The sequence below is a fragment of the Leopardus geoffroyi genome, chromosome D4, assembly GCF_018350155.1.
Source record: "Leopardus geoffroyi isolate Oge1 chromosome D4, O.geoffroyi_Oge1_pat1.0, whole genome shotgun sequence".
Taxonomy (NCBI): Eukaryota; Metazoa; Chordata; class Mammalia; order Carnivora; family Felidae; genus Leopardus; species Leopardus geoffroyi.
Genome location: NC_059342.1, coordinates 45,821,906 through 45,844,454, shown reverse-complemented (window position 1 = coordinate 45,844,454; position 22,549 = coordinate 45,821,906). Strand labels below are relative to the sequence as shown.

General features: G+C 41.8%; 2 protein-coding genes across 2 annotated transcripts; both read left to right on the top strand.

The window, feature by feature from the left end:
* The first annotated feature begins 9,712 nt into the window (after window positions 1-9,712).
* On the top strand, window positions 9,713-10,415 carry LOC123592824 (interferon alpha-like). The gene has a single exon (XM_045468200.1). It carries the CDS (start codon window positions 9,724-9,726, stop codon window positions 10,291-10,293), a length of 570 nt encoding a protein of 189 aa, XP_045324156.1. The 5' UTR covers window positions 9,713-9,723; the 3' UTR covers window positions 10,294-10,415.
* Window positions 10,416-15,908: 5,493 nt separating this feature from the next.
* LOC123593183 (interferon omega-1-like) lies at window positions 15,909-16,639 on the top strand. The gene has a single exon (XM_045468734.1). It carries the CDS (start codon window positions 15,909-15,911, stop codon window positions 16,497-16,499), a length of 591 nt encoding a protein of 196 aa, XP_045324690.1. The 3' UTR covers window positions 16,500-16,639.
* The last annotated feature ends 5,910 nt before the right edge of the window (window positions 16,640-22,549 follow it).

Below are 22,549 nucleotides of genomic sequence, written 5' to 3'. Positions count from 1 at the left end.
TTTTGGTATATATATATATATATATATATATATATATATATATATATATATCTTTTGGTGTATATATATATATATCTATATATCTTTTGGTGTGTGTATATATATATCTATATATCTTTTGGTATATATATATATATATATATATATATATATATATATAATCTTTTTTCCCCTCAGTGAGTCCCCCTTAAAATTTCTTGCAGGGCTGGTTTAGTGGTCACAAACTCCTTTAATTTTTGTTTGTCTGGGAAACTTTTTCCCTCTCCTTCTATTTTGAATGACAGCCTTGCTGGATAAAAAATTCTTGGCTGCATATTTTTCTGTTTCAGCACACTGAATATATCTTGCCACTCCTTTCTGGCCTGCCAAGTTTCTGTGGATAGGGCTGCTGCAAACCTGATCTGTCTTCCTTGTATGTTAGGGACTTTTTCTCTCTTGCTGTTTCACGATTCTCTCCTTGCCTGAGTATTTTGTGAATTTGACTATGATATGCCTTGTTGATGGTCAGTTTTTGTTGAATCTAATCTGAGTCCTCTGTGCTTCCTGGATTTTGATGTCTATGTGTTTCCCCAGGTTAGGAAAGTTTTCTGCTATGATTTGCTCACATAATCCTTCTACCCCTATTTCTCTCTCTTCCTCTTCTGGGACCCCTATGATTTTGATGTTGTTCCTTTTTAATGAGTCACTGGTTTCTCTAATTCTTAAATCGTGCTCTTTTGCTTTAATCTCCCTCGTTTTTTCGGCGTCAGTACTCTCTATAAGTTTGTCCTCTATATCACTGATTCTCTGTTCTGCCTCATCCATCCTTGCTGCCGTGGCATCCATCTGTGATTGCAGCTCAGTTATAGCATTTTTAATTTCATTCCAGCTATTTTGTTACTTCTTTTATAAAGGGATTCTAATCTATTTTCGACTCCAGCTAGTATTCTTATTATTGTGATTCTAAATTCTGGTTCAGACATCTTGCTTGTATCTGTGTTGGTTAAATCCCTGGCTGTCGTTTCTTTGTGCTCTTTCTTTTGGGGTGAATTCCTTCATTTTGTCATTTTGAAGGGAGAAAAGAAATTAATGAGGTAGAAACATTGAAATTAAAAAAATTAAAATTAAAAAAATAGTAAATTTAAAAATTAAAAACATACACACACACAAATCGAATAGATGATACTAGATCCTAGGTGTGTTTTGGTCTGGGTGTTGAAAGTGGTTTGACAGATTAGAAGAAAAAAGGGGGGTGGGGAGAAAAAGAAAAAAAAAAAGGAAATCGTTTGAGAATTTGAAAAAATGAATACACTGAAGTAGACTAAAATGAGATGATGGGGGTAAAATAGAATTTGAAAAAATATACACAAAAGTAAAGAATATAGTAGAAAAAAATTAAAGAAAAATATTTTTAATAAAAATTAAATATTATATGATTTTTCTTCTTATGTATTCAAGAAAAAAGAAAAGAAATGAAAAAGAGAAAAAAGATAAAAAAAGAAAAAAGAAAAAAGGAAATCGTTTGAATATTTGAAAAAGTGAATACACTGTAGTAGACTAAAATAAAATGATGGAAGTAAAATAGAATTTGAATAAATTTACATAAAAGCAAAAAATATATTAAAAAATTAAATTAAAATATTTTTAATAGAAATTGAAAGTAAAAATGAAGTTTTTCTCTTTCTGCATTCAAGAAAAAGAAAAGAAACAAAACAGAGAAAAAAAGAAAAAGAAAGAAAAAAAGGAAATTGAAAATTTGAAAATGCGAATACACTGAAGAAGACTAAAATAAAATGATGGAAGTAAAATAGATTTTGAAAAAATTTACACAGAAGTAAAAAATATAATAATAAAAATCAAAGAAAAATATTTTTAATAAACATTGAAAACAAAAATGAATTTTTTCTCTTTCTGTATTCAAGAAAAAGAAGTGTAAAAGAGAAAAAGAAAAAAAAAAAGAAAGAAAATTGAATAAATCAACCTGCTAACAGATTGAAGTAGGACTGAAATTACTTCGTTTTCCCCTAGAAGTCAGTCCGTGTAGCGCTGTATAGTCCATAAAGCAAGCTGGCGGTGAGACTTGTGTTCTTGAAGAGCAAAGTTGGCCCAGTTGGGCGGGGATCAGTGTAACAGCTCCGCTCTCCACTAGATGGCGCGGCTAGCCTACTGGGGTGGATAATTGCGACGCTCATAGGTGCGTATGTGCATGCGCGGGACTGGTGAAAATGGAGCCACCCAGCTACCCAGTGTGTCCTCCTTGATTAGCGATTGAGCACCTGTTCTCTGCCTTCAGCTCTCGTCCACTCCCCGCTTTTTCACTGTCCATGACCAGGCCCCAGGCAGTACCTCTCTCCCGAGTTTTGTCTCAGATGGGGCTGTTTTCCCTGGCCCCTTATTTGTGAAGGACTGCGGCTTTGACCTGTTCCGCCCCTCTGCAGGAGGGTCTCATTGACCAATGGCTGAATGTCGGCTGCACCCAGGAACGCTTGCTGGACCCTGCTGCTGCCGGTGCCCTGAGACTACGGCCAGGTGCCAGCCTATCCCAGAAAAAGTTCGCGAGATAGTGTAGCAGCAGCGTTTCAGGGATTATGGAAAATCATAACACACATCTGGCACCAGGCTTCACCCTAAACGACCTTGTTCTAGCACCAGCGAATGTGGCCGTTTTCTGCGGTCTGCTGGGACCAAGTGGCTTCAACAGTCTCTACCAAATGTCCTTCCAGCAGCGGAACCGCTTTTCTCCGTGTGGCCCGAGAACCTCCCGGACCCCACTCTGTTCCTGGGGATTCGCCCTTCTCACCAGAGCACTGCCAGGTATGGAGCTGCAGAGTTTCAGACTCTGCACTCCCCCTGTTTATAGAATCTTAATGGAATTTAAACCCTCTCCTGTCTCCTTTCTCCCTTTTTAGTTTGGTCCCTGCGGCTGTTTCCAACTTTCCACTTTCTCTCCAGCTGCTTTTGGGGAGGGGTGCTTTTCCCGTATTCTCCCCCCCTCCCCAGTCTCAGTCCTCTCTCTGCCCCCAAAAGTGGTTCCCTACACTTCGCAGCTTCTCGCTTCCCAAATTCACCTCTCCGTGCCACGTACCTGCTGAATTCTGTGGTTCAGGTTGTGCAGATTGTTGTGTTAATCCTCAGATCAGTTTTCTAGGTGTGTAGGATGGTTTGATGTTGGTCTGGCTATATCTCATGGACACAAGACACACAAAAAACTTCCATGCTGTTCCGCCATCTTGGCTCCGCCCCCTCTTGTGATATTTTTAGAGGCACAGTGGAGAAGACAAAATTTGAAGAAACCAGGAAAACAGTTTTAGAAATTATGAAGGAGAGGGTGATGAGAAATAGGACACTCAAAGATTTTTACCCATTGACTCTCACAACCCTAATTCAAAACCTATCTCTTGGGTTAGTATTAGGATAAAGTAAGTGAGTACTTCCCTCAAGCACAGAATTAAAGAAGGTACCAAATGTAAAGAATCCATATAAATAATATCTAAATCAATGTTAAACCATGTATACTAATGCAAAACCTTCATGAAGTACAAACAGCAAAAATTTAAATAAAGGCAAGAAATCAGCCTGCACTTGAAAGTTCCTGAGAGTCTTCAAAGGAAGAAGCAGGATGCATAGGAAATTTGGGCAAATTCCATCCAGTCTTTCAAATTCTTACAAAGAAAATGAAAAAAATTGACCCACTAAATGCCCTTAATGCTTGCAGACAACTCTTTAACCACAGAGTCAAGGTGAGGTCCTATGAAAGACGCTTCACTAACCAAACGTTAAATACAAATCATTTAACACTGTCATGGGGACACAAAAGATCATCAAACATACAGTTCTGCCAACTGGAAGAAGTAAAGGAGTAATCTTCACTGTATTATTGAGTTTGTGTCCATTGGCGGTAGCAAACTAAGGTTATGTCCAAGTGTTGTTTTAATGTAAATAAAGTATAGCTTCAATCCTATTGAAAAAGTTCCCTAAAATATTGTTTGAGTGTTTTTATTGTGAAGAAGTTTTGATATTTATGTGTGACATTTTAACTTATTATGCACTGTCTACTATTTCATGGTGACCAAGTAGATGACAGTGCTGAGTGAGTTCCGCTATTACTCTTTTGCAAAGTGCAATCATACTCCCGCCTTCCCATGGGCAAACGGTGCTAGTAGTCAGCCGAGGGCTAGTGGGCACAAGACTCCCTCACAGAGAGGATCCAGAGGATATGGACTCCAGACTTGCTGTGTCCACCAGGACCTCACTGTGGCCCAGGCGAATGCTGTCATCCCTTCCACCCTCCGCTGTAGCCCAATCGTTCCACCCTCCTGTCTCCTATCCTCCCATTGCTTCATTGTCCCATTGCCCTATGGTCTCTAGTCCTGTCGTCCTGTCGCCCCTTCGCCCCAAGGATGCATCTCTCCGTTGCCCCAGCACCCTTTGGCCCCATCTCACATTGTCCCATCCCCCCATTACTCATGTGCTTTCTTCCCGTTGTCCCATCACCTCATCACCCTCCCATCATCCCGTCCCCCAGTCGCCCCATCCTCCCACTGTTCTGTCATCTCTCGCCCCCACCAGTGCCCCATCTTTTCAGTGGCCCATCATCCCATCGCCCTATCATCCCATCCTCCATTCATCCTCTCCTCCAGGTACCCTATCTTCCCAACGTTCCTTCATCTCACCCCTCCACCAGCACCCCATAGTTGCAGTGGCCCATGGACCCATCAGTCCATCCCTTCCATTGTCCTGTCATCCCATTGTCCAATCGTGCCATCATGCCGTGGTCCCTCTGTCTTTTTGCCCATGTCCCACAGTCCCATCACCCCATCGCTACATGTGCACCTACATGTGTAGCTGTATGTTTCCCATCTTGCTATTATTTTCTTTGTTCCTATGGCTCTCTGTGCCTTTCTTTCTTAATTTCCTGCCTCCTTGGATGAATCAACGGTTTTTCAATGGTTCCATTTTATCTCCATCATGGACTCTGAGCTATTCTTTTTAATTTTAGTTTCCTTTATACTCTTTACCATATATTATTTCAAATTATCACACTCGACGGTTTCTGTAGCTTTCCCTATATTGTTGTAAGACCCTTAAACTAGCATGCTTCATTTGTCATCATCCCACCTGTGGCTCTGTGTGTATGGCCCCTGTGACTTACCTCTTACCGCTATACGTGTTTTAAATGGCTGGACACAATTTTCTTATTTTTGTATTAGACAATTCAATACTTATTATTCTGTATACCTCAAAATTTCCATCTAGTATGATTTTCTCCTTTGCTTCAAGAGTATCTTTTAACCATTCTTACAGTACAAGTCTTACCATGAATTCTCTCAGCTCCTATATTTCTGGAAAAGTCTTTATTTACCTTTAATTTGAAGGATTTTTTTGGCTGAATTGAAAAGTGCAAGTTAAAAAGGTTTATTCCCTCAGCCTTTATATATGCCATTTAACTGATACTGACTTTGCATAATTTCTGTTGAGAAATCCAAAGGTAGTTTTCTTTTCTTTCATCAAATGTAATCTCTTCTGATATGTAATCGCTTTAGTATTTTTGCTTTACCAATTTTTCTCAGCAATTTTATGATGATGTGCTTTGCGCTGGTTGTGCTTGTGTGTGTGTGCGTGCGTGTGTGTGTGTGTGTGTGTGTGTGCGCGCGCGCGCACGCTGCTTAGAGTTTATTGAGGTTCTTGGAGCCAAGGTTGGTGTTTTCATCTAATTCACAAAATTTCCTGCCATCATCTCTTCCAGTGTTTAGTGGGCCTTTCTCACTCTTATGGCCCTGGAAGAATCTGAGACCCTCATTTCATTCCATGCTCCTGTTGGACACATTCTACTCTTGTGCATTTAAGGATCCTGATCTTTACATCTCTACCTCATTTATCCTTCTCTAAAGTGCGTGTGGATTTTTATTTATGTCTTCATTTCTATCCTTTAGGAAGCCTTCAGGAAGAAAGGCATGTTTCTTGTTGAACTCAAGGAGATGTTGTTCTTTGCCTCGACATCACAGACAGTTTTCCAGTTGTTTCTCCTAAGAGCACATATTCAGACCTTCTTGATACATCGTGACTGAAACCGCACTCCGTTCCTTTTTCAAATCGAATCTTACACCAATTATGTATTCCATCATGATTTCATTTTCCTCTCTCATATAATAAGAGAGTTGACACTGATCTCTGCCTGGATTGGCAGGTAATCATTGTGGAACCATTTCCGGACAGTTGATCCCACCAGTTGAATATCAGATATATACTTTATCCTAAACTTAACTGTCACTGATAACACAACCATTTTGGGTATCATGTGTTTTACCAGTCTCGTCCCCAATTTTCTTCCTTGTTACATTGCATTTTCTGTACTTATGAATACCTCTTACTTTTTCACAGACAATGTTATGTCTGGACTTCTTCTCTACTGTTCCTTTATTTTTGATTAAATGAAGATTTGATGTTTAGGGAGAGCAATGATTTCGGAAAAATCATAACTTCTTAGACATCATTAAGTAATGAATTTGCAATGGATATGATAGCCAGGGATGTTTCTGTCATAAGATGAAAACATGAAAGGTAATCAGAAAATTTCTGTTCTCCAATATCTAACGAGCAAAGTTAAAAAGCAAGAGCATCATCAATAAAAGCCAGAATCAAGAAAGGGTATAATTTGGGGATTCAAATGTATGAGAATTTCATAATAAGAATTGTTAGCGAGATTTATGACTGTGATAAGGGACTATGTACTGCATGTAGATTTTACCCAGGAATTTAGATGTTTGATCTTGAATAATTCACTTAACCCCTCTGGATCTCAGTTTCCCCATAATAAAGTAGGTTGGAAATGTTCCTAGAATTGTATTAAATAATCTAGAATATTTCAAAGTACTTAACAGAGTGTCTTCCACTGAGTGAGGACTTAACAGGTGCTGACAAGTTTCTTATTTTTTCATATGCATCTACAAGAGGATAGTGAATTGGGGGGCGCCTGGGTGGCGCAGTCGGTTAAGCGTCCGACTTCAGCCAGGTCATGATCTCACGGTCCGTGAGTTCGAGCCCCGCGTCGGGCTCTGGGCTGATGGCTCAGAGCCTGGAGCCTGCTTCCAATTCTGTGTCTCCCTCTCTCTCTGCCCCTCCCCCGTTCATGCTCTGTCTCTCTCTGTCTCAAAAATGAATAAAACATTAAAAAAAAATTAAAAAAAAAAAGAGGATAGTGAATTGATAGCCTTGTCTCTGTTACTCACTAAAGAATGCTGATAGTCTAAACACACAGAATTGGGAACATGTGAATCTCACTTGTATGTAATTGTATACATGATAATATAATGTACACATTATACATTCTGATACCTAGCACATTCCTTCTTCCACTTTGTTTCCCTGGACCCTATTCTTTCACTCCCATATCATAATATTTCCTTCATCCCAAGAGTAGGAACCACACCGCCTGCCCACCCCCCCTTCCCCTCCCCCCCCCCCACCGCAGTGAGCTCTGCTCTCTACGTTCACTCCTCACTAACCTGTCCTGTCCATTCATAGAGCTGCTTCCTCTTCCGTTGTGGTTTCTGTCTGGCAATTTTACTTCCAAGTACAAAGCCACCAACTGAAACCAATAGCTGTGTGAAAGTTCTAGGTTTTTTGCAGACTCTCCTAGGAGAGGCCTTGTTTTCTTCTTTTTCTCCTGGTGGCTATTTTTGGACATGAGGGGATGTCCCTGCTACAATGATGTAATGGTGGCAATAGGGGAAAAGGAAAGAGAAAGGATCATTTTACTCTGTGGCCTGTCATGATATTTACAAAGGAAGAGTGCCACCTACAGGCCTAAGAAGGACAAAGATAGTGACCAAGTCTGGAGATCTGGCTTGTGTTCTAAGTGCAAGTCTGCAGGAGATTTTTCTCAAGAGCAAAAAAGTCTCCTATCTGGAAAGAACTGACTCTAATAGTATAATAGGTCAATTTCAGTAGTTTTTATATATTTTTTGAAAAAAAAAACATACTTTTCGTAGAGAGTTGGTAGCTTCACAGCAAAATTGACCACAAGATAAGGAGATTTTTCACATACTCCCTAGTTCTGTATTTGCATAATCTCCCCTATCATCAACATTCCCTCAGCAGATGGAACAGTGGTTACAATTGCTTCCAACCTTGGGGCACCTGGGTGGCTCAGTCAGTTGAGTGCCTGACTTTGGCTCAGGTCATGTTCTTGTGGTCTGATCTGTGAGTTTGAGCCCCACATCGGGCTCTCTGCTGACAGCTCAGAGCCTGGAGCCTGCTTCAGATTCTGTCTCCCTCTCTCTCTGCCCCTCCCCCACTCATACTCTGTTTCTTTCTCTCTCTCTCTCTCTCTCAAAAATAAACATTTAAAAAATTAAAAAAAATAATAATTGCTTCCAACCGTGTAACTGTTAGCTCTTAAAGGTTGTGAACATGTCTTAAATATTTCAATGATCTGTGGCACTCCAAAGCTCAACCTTGGAGCAGTCCAACAAAACCTTATTCCTTAGTATTTATTCTCTCATTGTTTTTCATGAGTATCACACAAGAAGCATTGACGTTGATATCGTGGAAGAGACACAAAATGTCTGCAAGCTCAGTGTGTCAAACGTCGGGATAACGGGGCTCTGTGATTGGAGGAGTCTATCTCCATTGATTTCTGGGTCTCAAGGTCATCTTGGGAGAGGTGGCCTTTGCTTACCTGTGAGCTGTCATTGGCTGTCTTGTGGATGTTGCTTGTATCTGAGCCTCAATATTATACAGGCTCTGGGAATTAAATAGAAGTAGATCATATTTTATGATTTAATTCTACAAAACCTACCAAAACTTCAATAATTATATCTAGTACTAAACAGAAAAAAAATATTTTGACAGTGCCTTCAAGAGTATCTAGAGGCAGGTGCAGTTAAAACTTATATTCTCATCAACACAGCATTAAAATCCAGGACACTAAAAACAAATGTCAGGTAAATAAGATATTTTTACAATTGCTGTTAGCAATTTGGAATTATTTTAAATATTTGAATACATTGAAATCATTAATATCTCTTTTTAGAAATTGATAATTTGCATATTTGGTTTGCATTTTATAATTAATATAAGTAAATACATTATAAGTTACTCATCACATTTAGTTATACATTTAAGCATCAATGGATTTAAAATTTAGCCTGTAGCTTAAAATTTTTAGTCATTATTATCCCTGTACTTATAAAGAATAAAAAGAGTAACTTTACACTCTCTTTTGTATGTACAAAACTCAGATATAAATAGAGTATAAACTATATAGAGAGAGTATCTATATATATATTATATATATAACATATATATAACATATATATTTAACATTATATATAACATAACATATATAACATAACATAACATTATATATATAACGTATATATATGTGTGTGTGTGTGTGTGTGTGTGTGTGTGTGTGTGTATATATATATGGTATCTGCGCTATTAAGATCTTGGATGGTTCAATTAAAAAAAAAAAACAAAAAGACTCTGGACACATGGACCAATAATGAAAATAATATATATGGTTGGAAACAGTGCTCTAAACCCGTGTAGAAAGTACATAAAGGAAATCAAAAACAGAAGTGGAAAGTAAGGGCAACCTTCAGAAAGTGAAAACTGCTATGTTCCCTACTTAAGCCGCACACACAAGGGAAGATGTTCAGAGAACCTAGAGCCACGGGTCACAGAGTGACCCCAGCCAGGCCACCCCAGCCAGGGCCAACAGCATCTGCAAGATCCCCAATGGCGCTGCCCTCTTCCTTCTTGGTGGCCCTGGTGGCGCTGGGCTGCAACTCCGTCTGCTCTCTGGGCTGTGACCTGCCTCAGACCCACGGCCTGCTGAACAGGAGGGCCTTGACGCTCCTGGGACAAATGAGGAGACTCCCTGCCAGCTCCTGCCAGAAGGACAGAAATGACTTCGCCTTCCCCCAGGACGTGTTTGGTGGAGACCAGCCCCACAAGGCCCAAGCCCTCTCTGTGGTGCACGTGACGAACCAGAAGACCTTCCACTTCTTCTGCACAGAGGCGTCCTCGTCTGCTGCTTGGAACACCACCCTCCTGGAGGAATTCTGCACGGGACTTGATCGGCAGCTGACCCGCCTGGAAGCCTGTGTCATGCAGGAGGTGGGGGGGGGAGAGGCTCCCCTCACGAACGAGGACTCCATCCTGAGGAACTACTTCCAAAGACTCTCCCTCTACCTGCAAGAGAAGAAATACAGCCCTTGTGCCTGGGAGATCGTCCGAGCAGAAATCATGAGATCCTTGTATTATTCATCAATAGCCTTGCAAAAAAGATTAAGGCGCGAGAAATGAGACCTATTCAACATGGAAATGATTCTCACTGACTAATAGTACACACTTTCCACGTGTTCTGCCATGTCAAAGACTCTGATTTCTGCTGTAATGGCAACAAGAATGTAGTCAATTTGTCAAATGTTTTCAAGGAGTACTAAGTAACATCATGCCTACTCTACAATCACTAGTTGCTTACAGATGACCATGCTGATGTCTATTTATCTGTTTAAATATTTATTTACTTAAATATGTATAATGTATAAATTATTTCAAGTAATACTATGTGTACCTTTATGTTGCAGTAATATAATAAAATGAATTCTTAATATTTAGTAAGCATATCTTTTTTTTATTTCACTTTTACTGCAGGAAGTGTTTGTAAAAAGTACCACCAAGCCTAATGGTGCGACTTGATTGAAAAATGGACAACAAAATTCATTCACCCATCAGATTCTATTAAAATCAGAGGTAACAACTGACTTCCTCTAAGGCAAGTTGTTCATCGCTTTAGGACATGGGACACAGTAAATACAGTTCCTGCTGTCTTTATCTTCGATTTTCATAGGGACAGAAATCCAGAAACAATAATCATGCTTAATATTACATTGAAGAAGGGAAAGAAGTGAATTCATTCAACTGATGCTACAGTGAGGAATGTCAGGAATAAAAGTGAAAGCTGTCAGTCTCCTCTACAGTTGACTGATTGACCTGGAAGTGCCCATACCCGTTGTAGTGGATAGGTGAGCTTATATTTTACAAAAAACGCCGTGGCTAGAGGGCCATTCTAGTCCTGGGAAGCCAGAAACAGAGGTGGTCATGGGGTGAGACAGTGTAGTGTGACAAAAAGACTTCTGTTGATTCTAAGAAAAAGCAGGGGAGAGAAGAGCCACAAAGGATAGGCAGGTATACTGGCCATTCAGTAGAAGGATAACAAGAAAGGATGATATTGAGTGTGTTTAAGGAAATAAATGTGCTTAGAAAAGCATCAGTGGATTCAAGGAAGATGTGGATTTAACCACCTGCTATGTCACAAAAATAGATACCACCCAGGACTTTCAAGAGAACTGGTTTGGTGGAATTAATCAGTAGAAACCACACTGGAGAATGTGGTAACATAAATAAGAGAAGTTAGTTCCTCTGAAGTGGAGAAGAATATAGTGTGGGTTCTCAGAAAATAATGTGGGTTAGTTTTTCTGTGCAGAGTTTTCCCTTTTGTGCCATATGTTTTTCGTGAGTGATTTCATGGATTTAATGTACCAGTAAACCGTATTAATGCATTTAGTATTATATTTCTTTTGAGTCATGACTTACTGAATTACTTAAATTGTTTATCCTTTCTTGGTTATTACTACCTTGTGTATCAGCAAGGTGATGAACCTTAAGAATTCACTAGGCAAGAAGAGATAATTAATGTAATCCTTCATCAAAATATCTGTTACCACTGATACAATAATATTTCCTGGAATTATTGGCTTTATTAACTAATTTGCTTACATTTAGTATTGGGAGAGTGGTTTACTACAGCCACTTTATAGCACGTTTCACCTTCTAGGAGAATTTGATATGCTAAGAATTCTTTAACGGTACTCACTGGTAATTTCTCCCAGTTTTACGAATATTACAATCTTTGGTAGATCCCAAAATAACACAATTTTCATGGACACGAAGACTGACAGACTTTTGGGGCACCTGGGGATGCTCGATTAAGCGTCCAACTCTAGTTTTCAATTCAAGTCATGAGCTCAAGGTTTATGAGATGAGCCAGGTGTTGGGCTCTATGCTGACAGCATGGAGCCTGCTTGACATTTTCTCTCTCCCTCTCTCTACCCTTCTCCAACTCATGCTTGTGCTCTCTCTCTCTCTCAAACTAAATAAATAAACTTAAAAAAAAAAAGACTAACAGACTTTCTTCACATGAGAGTGGGAAGCTGGGTCAGGCATTGTGTTTCTTAGTATTTAAGGCAATGAAAAAAACTGGTTAAAATCAGCTGAAAACACAACATGAATAACAGAAATCCATAGAGAAAATGTGAGTTGTGTATAATTCAGGAGTGAAAAAAAAACATTTAACAATTCAACAGAATGTTCTAAATAATAACTGAACTCAGGCACTTGAAAGGCACCAAGCATTGGGCACCTGGGTGGCGCAGTCGGTTAAGCGTCCGACTTCAGCCAGGTCACGATCTCGCGGTCCGTGAGTTCGAGCCCCGCGTCGGGCTCTGGGCTGATGGCTCAGAGCCTGGAGCCTGTTTCCGATTCTGTGTCTCCCTCTCTCTCTGCCCCTCCCCCGTTCATGCTTTGTCTCTCTCTGTCCCAAAAATAAATAAACGTTGAAAGGCACCAAGCATCACATCTTCCATAGAGTAACAATAGAAAACATGGTTCATATGTCCTTATCTTTCTTCATACAGTGGCTATAAATGAGAATAGTGTTTGTCTCTTTCTGCAAAATTCTTACTGTGTGTCCTACCTTTCAGTAACTGACCTTCAAAGGAGGCAGCCTAAATAAACAGAAATCTGTCATGAATTCTAGACAAGGCTCACTGATTCATTCCTCATTTCAAAGAAGTGTCTTATTTATATTTAATGAGGAAAAGTGGCTTGTATTAATATCTGAGTTTCAAGAATAAGTATCTAGATGGGAGTACAGAAGAATATAATGTTTCATTAATATTCTGGCACCTGCCCCACCCCCAGCAACACAGGATACATTCCCCTGTCCTAATCGTTTCTTCCCTGTCCCAGAAGGAAGTCCCCACACACCCTGTCACTCACTCCCTTCAACTGTCAGCCTATTCACACAGCAGCTTTCTGGTCTGTTGTGGTCTAAGCTTAAACGTTTCCCTAAAGAGCGGCATGTCACAAGTAGAAACTAAAAATCAAATGAAATCCCTAAGTGTTGCAGAAACATCTTCAAGAAAGGCTTTTTATTTACTACCGTCAAATGTGATGTAATAGCACTTGTGGCCAAAAAGACAGATAGGAGGATCCCGTTGAAGGCTGGGCTAACGAAGCTCCTCTCAGAGAAGACCACCCCCTGGTGGCCACGTGCAGCAAGGGCAGCGACCAAGACTGGAGGGCTGGCTTGGGATCCCTGCAGAAATCCCGCCACTTCTTGAGGATGTCCCCTCAAGCTGCAAAAAGCTACCAGCTGGCAACAACAGATTCTAACGCTGTCTATGACAAGGACTGAGTATTGCCCTGAAACTCTCTATAGCCATATTCAGTTTCAATCCCAGAGGTATTAAGCGTTAAATACTCGAAAGTGTTGGAGAACCGAGTCTCAGGGTGGGAGGCACTGGCGGGCGAAGGGAGTGATCACCATCCGCCAGCTCTCTCCTTGGAGCCTCAGGCCAAAGCAGCTATTTTCCTGATTTGGGGGAATTCAGTGTGGCCTTCACTCTTCCCTCTGCCAGAGCTCCCGGCCCCCAGTTGGCTGCACCGATTGTGTTAACCAGCCCTTTGCTTTTTTGCCAGCAGACAAGTCACTTCCCTTTTTTCATTTTCATGACATTCAGACCTATATTTTCCTTTGCCCAACACAATTGTTGTGTTTTGCTTTCTAGGAGAGTTGAAATGAGAAATAAAAAAACAAAAACCTGATATCTTGGAAAAATAGAGAAAAATGGTGCAGCCCCTCATTCTTTTACTTGCCTTTGTATTAACCTGCGGACGATATAGAATATGATGCAGGAAGACAAGGCAGACTATGTGCAGTAAACCACTGCGTAAAAACTAAGTCATTAAAATTCTTTTTGTTGTTGTTTTTTAAATTTAAAATGAAATAACACGAGCGAGTAAAGGAGAGAAGGCTGTTTCCCCCTGACATAATAGCCGGGGCCTCACCCCCTACATTCTGACCCTCAGACAGATGAACAGACTAAGAAGCCAAAGAGAAATACCCAGACTGAATGAACAACGGAGAGTAGCTAGTTTCTGTGCTGGAAGCTATTGACTACAGTACAGTATTAATAAACTCTTGCTGCCTACTGTATTTAATGTAACTGGCAGTAAGGCAGCAGAAGAAGGATCTATATCTGCACGCAGCCTGACCTAGAATGAAGCAAAGCATTCCTAAGCTTCCTCTTGTATGGAAAAAAAAAAAAGGATTGTCTGTAGGTGCTTGGAAGTGACAAAAAATACACTAGTGCCAGTTGTGGGCACCTTCCAACATTCTGAAAAATCACTGATTTCTGCCAAACACCTCGGCCTGAGACCGAGCATCTGAGCATGGGAGAGGATCACCCACAATCCAGCAGTGTGAGAGAGAGAGAGAAAGAGAGAACCATTCGCTCAGTGGTGATCATGTGAAACTCAGCATCACCTACTACCCTTACTGCAAGACATCGCTCCTTTATCAAGTTAAAATTTATTAGAAATGTTTGCTCCTCTTGACGAACACTCAGAGAACAAGTTACTCACAATCCAAGGTTTTACTGTATTTGTTTACTAAAGGTGAAATGATTACAGTTGGGTCACTCCCCTACTTAGAGGAAACTAACTGTGACCCTCAGCATCAGAGGGCTGTTGACACTTTGATACCTGCTCAGGAAAAGAAGGGGTCACCACTGAAAACTAAGGTGTCTCACACAAACACTCCAGGGACAAGGGCAAGGATCTAGCGGCATTAACTGTTTTGCTAACAAAGAACCTAGCCTCTCCACAGCAGAGGAATTCTAATGTCCTCAGGACAAGGTGAGCCTGCCCTCAGGGAGTGAGTCCAGGAGAGGTTGGGTTGAGGACACTCAGTCACTCCAGAGGAATGTGTTAGTAGAGGTGATAACAACCTTGCGCGTGAGGGTTTGCTGAGAAAATAAAATGATCTGGGATTAGAATCTTCACAGCTACATGTCCCAGACCAGAACCGGGCTTCCTGCTGGGGACACTGGCACAGCCTGAGGAGCACTGTAGACGGGCTACAAAATGGCAGAAGGAGAGTGTCTGTATTATTAGTCTTGACCCTGAGGCCCCAGTGAAGCATAACTGCATGGACCTGCATCAATTATTTCTAGAACGAAGAGAAACATCCAAGAAACTCATTCACTTATCACCACAAGCCTCTAATGTGAGTACAACAGTAATTAAAACCCAGTCCTGGTTCTAAAGAGCTTATTTGCCATACGTGGTCTGGTCAGAACCTAGCAAGATACAAAAACCCATAGGAGTGAAGGAGCCTGTCTCTGTATGAAGTAAAGAGGGTAAAAACCTAGTCCACGATCAAGGCCAAAGTTTCTTTCTAACACAAAGAGCAATGTTCATATATGAAAACATATATGTGAGCAGGTGTGTGTATGAGTACCTACATGCCTACATCACTCCAGTCTTTAGGACAAAGACGTTTCTCGTTTGGTTGATAAGTGTCCATTGGGATGGACATATCGGAAGTTTATTGGGAAATAAAGCTTCCATTGCCAACGTAGTATTTTAGATTGATGACATCTTCTTACACAATAAGGAGAATGCATAAATGAAAACAAAAAAAAGGAAGTAGAAGTGGAGAGGATGTTCAGAAAATGAAATTGTCCGCGTTGCCTATTTAAGAGCCGTGCTTCGAGGCCGTCCTCAGAGAACCTCGGCCCCGAGGTCCCCCAGCCGCCCAGCTCAGCCCCGCCAGCAGCCCCCTCGGCTTCCCCATGGCTCTCCTGCGCCCTCTGCTGACCGCCCTGGCGCTGCTCACCTGCCGCCCTGGAGGCTCTCTGGGCTGTGCCCTGCCTGGGAGCCACGCGCAGGTTAGCAGGGACAACTTGGTGCTCCTGGGCCAGATGCGGAGACTGTCCCCTTTCTCGTGCCTGCGGGCCAGAAAAGACTTCCGCTTCCCCCGGGAGATGCTGGAGGGCGGCCAGCTCCGGGAGGCCCAGGCCGCCGCCGCCGTCCTGCGGGAGCTGCTCCAGCAGACCTTCAACCTGTTGCACACGGAGCGCTCCTCGGCGGCCTGGAGCCCCGCGCCGCTGCACGGACTCCGCTCTGGCCTCCACCGGCAGCTGGAAGCCCTGGACGCCTGCTTGGTGCAGGCCACGGGCGAGGGAGAGCGCGCCCCGGGGATGCACGGCCCTGCCCTGGCCATCAAGAGGTACTTCCAGGACATCCGCGTCTACCTGGAGGACCAGGGATACAGTGACTGCGCCTGGGAAATTGTCAGGCTGGAAATCATGAGAGCCTTGTCCTCCTCGGCGACCTTGCAAGACAGCTTGGCCATCAAGGATGGAGACCTGGGGTCACCTTGAAGTGATTCTCACTGCCTGACGTGCCACATCACCCTGCACTATGTCTGATCACCTCAAGAGACTCTCACTGCAGCCTTCATTACAGAATTTATTGACTTTAATTCCACAAATATGTTGTGAGTAGTATTAAGCAAGAATATTTAAAAAAAAAAAAAATCCGGCTTCAGGATCATCAGTCCTTAAGAGATGATTGCCCTGATGTTATTTATTTATTGTTATTTATTTATTCTTGTAGCTTATCCTATTTATATTTATATTTTGATATAAAAGATATTTCCCTTACACTGTATTAAAGTTGATAAATCATGTTCACCTTTCTATTTTATTAAATATGTATTTTGTCTTATTAAATTCTTATGAAAGACCATTTCTTGAGTCTCTTTATTCTTAAACCCTAAATCCAAATCTTGGTTTTTCTAAACCAAATGGAAGAACGGATGGTAGTATTCATCTACTTCCTCATCCTTTCAGTTCATGTCATAGGTAAACAGGACATCAAGACGGCAGATGCAGAATCACCTTCACAAAGCACAGCCGAGTAAATCGAACGTGGCAACTTCTGTGTCAAAACTTTTAGTCTCACAGGGAAAGAGGCATTAAAAGAGGATAAATATTTTAAAATTTTTAATTATATTAAAAAACACAAAATGATGTAAAGGAAGATGTTATTCTTACATAGAAGCATTCAATACAATAATTTTGAGACGGGGGAAGATGGATACCCTTTCTAGAGCACTTGGGAAATACATAATTGCAGAAGTCTTGCTGGCTGTTGGGCTTAGGGGTCAGCAATGAACAACAAATGCTATGCGGGGGTGGTAGTAATTTGAGATTCTTACATAATTGGGAATGAGCACATGGGAATGGATGTGGTAATTTTTGTCTTTTATTTGAGAGAGAGAGAGAGAGAGAGAGAGAGAATCTTATGCGGGCTCCATGCTCAGTGTGGAGCCTGATGCGAGGCTTGTTCCCATGACCATGGGATCATGACCTAAGCCAAAATCAAGAGTCGGATCCTCAAGCAACTGAGCCACCCAGCACCCCTGGATATGGTCACTCTTTTTTTTTTTTTTTTTTTTGAAGGTTAAACTTTGATTTAGAAAGGCTGAAACAATTGTATGTTAATTGCAACAGCTAGGTTGTACAAAAATATGACTTGAAAATTCGCTTTTGATATTCTTGAGGAACTGGATTCCCATTACATACATACCTTATTCTCTCTTCAGACCTCTGATTTCAGGCTGGAGCTGAGCAGAGAAATGGCTGAGGGTCCCTCAAATCATTCTTGGGCTCCAGACAAGGTGCTGGGCCTCTAAGGAAATAAGCAGGTTATGGGTAAACCATACCTGTTAACTCTGGAGGCTTTTTGGTAGCATACAAGAACAAACTACTCCATCCTTAACTCTTTCCAGGAGTTGGACCCAGGGTACGTCAGTGGGCATCATAAGCTAGGTGAACGTATCACCATCAGGACAACCGGTATTCACCCTGGGAGGCAGCTGGATTCCTCCAGCTTGGTGAGGATGCTCACGTAATGCCTAGTTTGCAGGGATAGATCTTGTCCCATCCTCCAACCTGTGAGGTCTTTTGAGCTGAACCACATTCTAACAAGTCGGCTCTCTTTCCGCTCTTTAGTGTTCCAGTGTGCACCTGAACCCGAGTGCCATGAAAAAATTAGCTGGATATGGTCACTTCTAAGTAGAGTGGGCAATGAGAAGAGACCTAAATGTAGTCCTGCAGACCCTCAGCATTTGGAGGTCAAGCAGAGGTAGTGTGCCAGGGGCACAGAGGTGGCGTGGCCAGTCCAGCTGGAAGGACACATGGGGACGATAACACATGGGGGGAGAGACCCCCCCAGGGAAGAAGGGTCAGAGTGGTGCTCGCAGAGTAGGTGCAGACGAACTGCCCAGGGGGTCTGAAAACAGACGCCATAGGTGACCTTAGCATGATCTGGTTTAGTGGAATTAATGAAGCAGAAACCAGATGGGTGTAGGTTGAAGAGGAAACACAAGAAGAGGAATTACTGGCACTGTGTATAGGAAATTATTTTGGGAAGCTTGTTTGTGAAGTGGAGACAGAAAGAAGGTGGGACTTTGAGGAAAATGTGGGTCCGGCGGTTATGAAGAGTTTGGGCGCCCCCTTCTGGCGGTTGGGGCGCAGCGAGGGGGCCTTGGAGGCGCTGCGGATTGCTGTCCACGCGTGTTTCACTATGGCCTGCGGAATCACAGAACGCAGTGACATAATCTATTCGCTAATGGTGCTGGTGATGCTTTGTGCCAGCCCCCCTGAATCTGATGGTTGTGAAAAACAGGAAATCATGCTTTTGAGATACCTGAAAATGATAGCTTCTCAGTCACTCCAGGATAACAGGACCTGGGTTTTTTTTGTTTTGTTTTGTTTTGTTTTCACCACAAAATAGATATCAGCAGCCAGAAGGCACAAGCCACCTGTTTCTGCCATCAGATTCTCAAGCTGTCCCACAAAGGCTACAATACAGATCTTCAACCTGTTTACACAGAAAACTACAGCACGGCTTGGAGTGGATCTGCTGGTTACATTACTCCCGAGGAAGTCTGGAACAACAGCAGAAAACGAAAGTAGAAATTCTTCTGGTTTGTGCTTACTTGAAGGTACCTAAAAGCACTCTCAAGGAATCAGCAACTGTCTAAAGAGCAAGGAATGTAGCTGCTGAGGCTTGGAGGTTTTTAGAGGGATGGCTGAAGTGTGCTTTTCCCTCTTTAATACATTCCAAAAACAATCAGGAAATGAGAAAATTATTTTCATGACTCTCTAATCACTGTATTATTGTTTGTCAAATCAAAGAAAGCAATCTGCACTGTTTTTCTGCACCAGCTATAAAAGATCTGAAATCAGGGGCGCCTGGGTGGCTCGGTTGGTTAAGCATCAGACTTTGGCTCAGGTCATGACCTCGCCATTTGTGAGTTCCAGTCCCAAGTTGGGCTCTGTGCTGACAGCTCGGAGCCTGGAGCCTGCTTCGGATTCTGTGTGTCTCCCTCTCTCTCTCTCTCTGCCCCTCCCCTGCCTGCACTCTGTCTCTACCAAAAATAAACATTAAAAAAATAATAAGAGATCTGAGATCAAAACTATATTTTAGGTATAAAGTCTCCAAAAAGTGTTCAGAAAAGTAAATGATCTGTTTCTTTAAAAAATAACCTATGATAGGGGTGCCTGGGTGGCGCAGTCGCTTAAGCGTCCGACTTCAGCCAGGTCACGATCTCGCGGTCCGTGAGTTCGAGCCCCGCGTCAGGCTCTGGGCTGATGCCTCAGAGCCTGGAGCCTGTTTCAGATTCTGTGTCTCCCTTTCTCTCTGCCCCTCCCCCGTTCATGCTCTGTCTCTCTCTGTCCCAAAAAAATAAGTAAACGTTAAAAAAAAATTTTTTTAATAATAAAAAAAAATAACCTATGATAATACATTTTTCATTTATCTTTTCAAATTTTTGGAGGGTATTTTTTGTCCCTAGAATCTGAAATATAACATATCATGGAAAACCTTCTTTACATTATTTAGTTACAGACCTCTGTGAAGATAATGTTAGATGTTCAAACAGATACAAATGAAAATATCAGTATTTTGAACATAACAGATGTTTATCTTCCCTTCATGTAACACTTCAATGCAAGTATTACTGAACAAATGACTCTTCTGGTAGGTTCTCCCTCAAACAGTGACTCAGGGATCCAGCTACCTTCTATTTAGTGCCTTCAATATGTGACTTTAAATATGGCTGTGGTGTTTGGGCTTCTTCCACTTAGTTGTAAAAAGAAAAAGTACCATTGATCACATGGGCATATTTTCAAGGGCCAGATCTGCACAGAGCAAACGTAACTTCCACCCACATTCAGTTGGCCAGGATTCATTCACATGGCCACATCTAACTGTAAAGAGACTGGGAGAGGGAGTGTAATTTTGTCACCAGTGGGGAAAAGGTACAAGTTTAATTTACTATTTACTAAATTTACTATTAATTTTTAAACTATGTGCACTAATGCTGTTCTTTAGAAGAAATGGACAATTTTCTTGCTTTTGCATCCAAAAAATGCTGAGTGCAGATCTGATTCCACAAATGAAAACCAGGAAAGAGACCTAACAGAAGAAGGCATGGGTGTTTGTATTATTGGCCCTTTAAAAGGGAGATTCACAGGGATTCCCAAGGGCATAGGTTAAAGTTGAAACACACAGCTTCTGGATTGGAAGTTCTTTTTTTTTTTTTTTTTTTTTTTTTTTTTACATTTATTTATTTTTGAGAGACAGAGCGTGAGCAGGGGAGGGGCAAAGAGAGGGAGACACAGAATCTGAAGCAGGCTTCAGGCTCTGAGCTGTCAGCACAGAGCCTGATGCGGGGCTCGAACCCACGAACCGTGAGATCATGACCTGAGCCGAAGTCGGACATTCAACCGACTGAGCCACCGAGGCACCACTGGATTGGAAGTTCTTTTGAGGTCCCTCTTACAAATCTGTCCCCATTCAAACTCTCTCCTGGCTTGTAAGACTCTGGCAGATTACTTCTGGCCTGTTGTTAACTACTGTAAAATTTGGGATTGCAAGTAACTTGTTCTGGGAGTGTTCCACAAGATGAGCAAACATTTCTAATAAATTTTAACTTGATAAACAAGCACTGTCTTGCAATACAAGTAGTATGTGACGCCGAATGTCACGTGATCACACCTGAGCCAATGGTTCATGAAATTCACTTTGATACATGAGTGCTTTGGATTACAAGCAGGTTTCCAGAATGAATTATGCTCGCAAATTTTTACTGTACTTGGAAGCTTTAGGCTGAGAGATCTTATCCATTCACCTCTGCTCCCTGGGCAATGTATATAGGGTAGAAGGAGTTGATCAGGATGTACTAGCCGCCCTCACTGCCAATGGTGCTTCAACTTGAAAATATCCCCATTAGGCAGCTAGAGGAGCACATACTACAGACATCTCCACATCCCCAGATATCTGGGTGCACATTCAGCAATGTTCTGGGAAAAGCTGGACTATGTGAACCCAGACAATGACACTCAGAACTCAAGAATTGTGCCAAGTAGGAGTAACTGCATAAGGAATGAATGGTAGCATGCCTGCTCCTCTCCTTTATCTTCCAGAAAATCTGTTCATTGTCAATAATGCAGCATAACATAATTAGAGTGGGTGGAATTTTTTTTTTTAATTTTTAATGTTTATTTTTGAGACAGAGAGAAACAGAGCATGAACGGGGGAGGGTCAGAGAGAGAGGGAGACACAATCCAAAACAGGCTTCAGGCTCCAAGCTGTCAGCACAGAGCCTGACATGGGGCTCGAACTCATGGAGTGTGAGATCATGACCTGAGCCGAAGTCAGACGCCTAACCAACTGAGCCACCCAGGCACCTCTAGAGTGGTTGGAATTTTCAGTTAGACTATCTTGGGTTCGAATCTTCATTGCTTGGTAACTGTGTGGCCTTGGATAAATTATTTAATATTTCTAATTTTTTTTTTTTAAATTTTTTTTTTCAAGGTTTATTTATTTTGGGGACAGAGAGAGACAGAGCATGAACGGGGGAGGGGCAGAGAGAGAGGGAGACACAGAATCGGAAACAGGCTCCAGGCTCTGAGCCATCAGCCCAGAGCCCGACGCGGGGCTCCAACTCACGGACCGCGAGATCGTGACCTTGCCGAAGTCGGACGCTCAACCGACTGCGCCACCCAGGCGCCCCAATATTTCTAAAGTTCATTGTCCTCATTGAAAAGTGTGAACAATAAAAAATGATAAATCTGCATTATTATAGAATAGTTGATATTATACACTTTATGATCAGACAAATTTACAATCAGTTGAAAAATGGGAATAACAATTTGGACCCTTTGAGGTGTCCTTTGTTGGTGTCACCAGTATTCCTGCTCTGGTCCTCCAAAGGAAATTTAGGCACTTTAGTCTCCCAAGGGGCTTTAGGGACTGAAAAAGGTTGATGGTGATTTTTGCCAGTATTCTTAACCTCAGAGCTGTGATTGTGTTCTTTAGTTCTTTTTTTTTTTTTTAATTTTTTTAATGTCTATTTATT

Coding starts and splice junctions, on each gene's coding strand:
- LOC123592824 (XM_045468200.1), top strand. CDS start 9,724: ATGGCGCTGCCCTCTTCCTTCTTGGTGGCCCTGGTGGCGCTGGGCTGC.
- LOC123593183 (XM_045468734.1), top strand. CDS start 15,909: ATGGCTCTCCTGCGCCCTCTGCTGACCGCCCTGGCGCTGCTCACCTGC.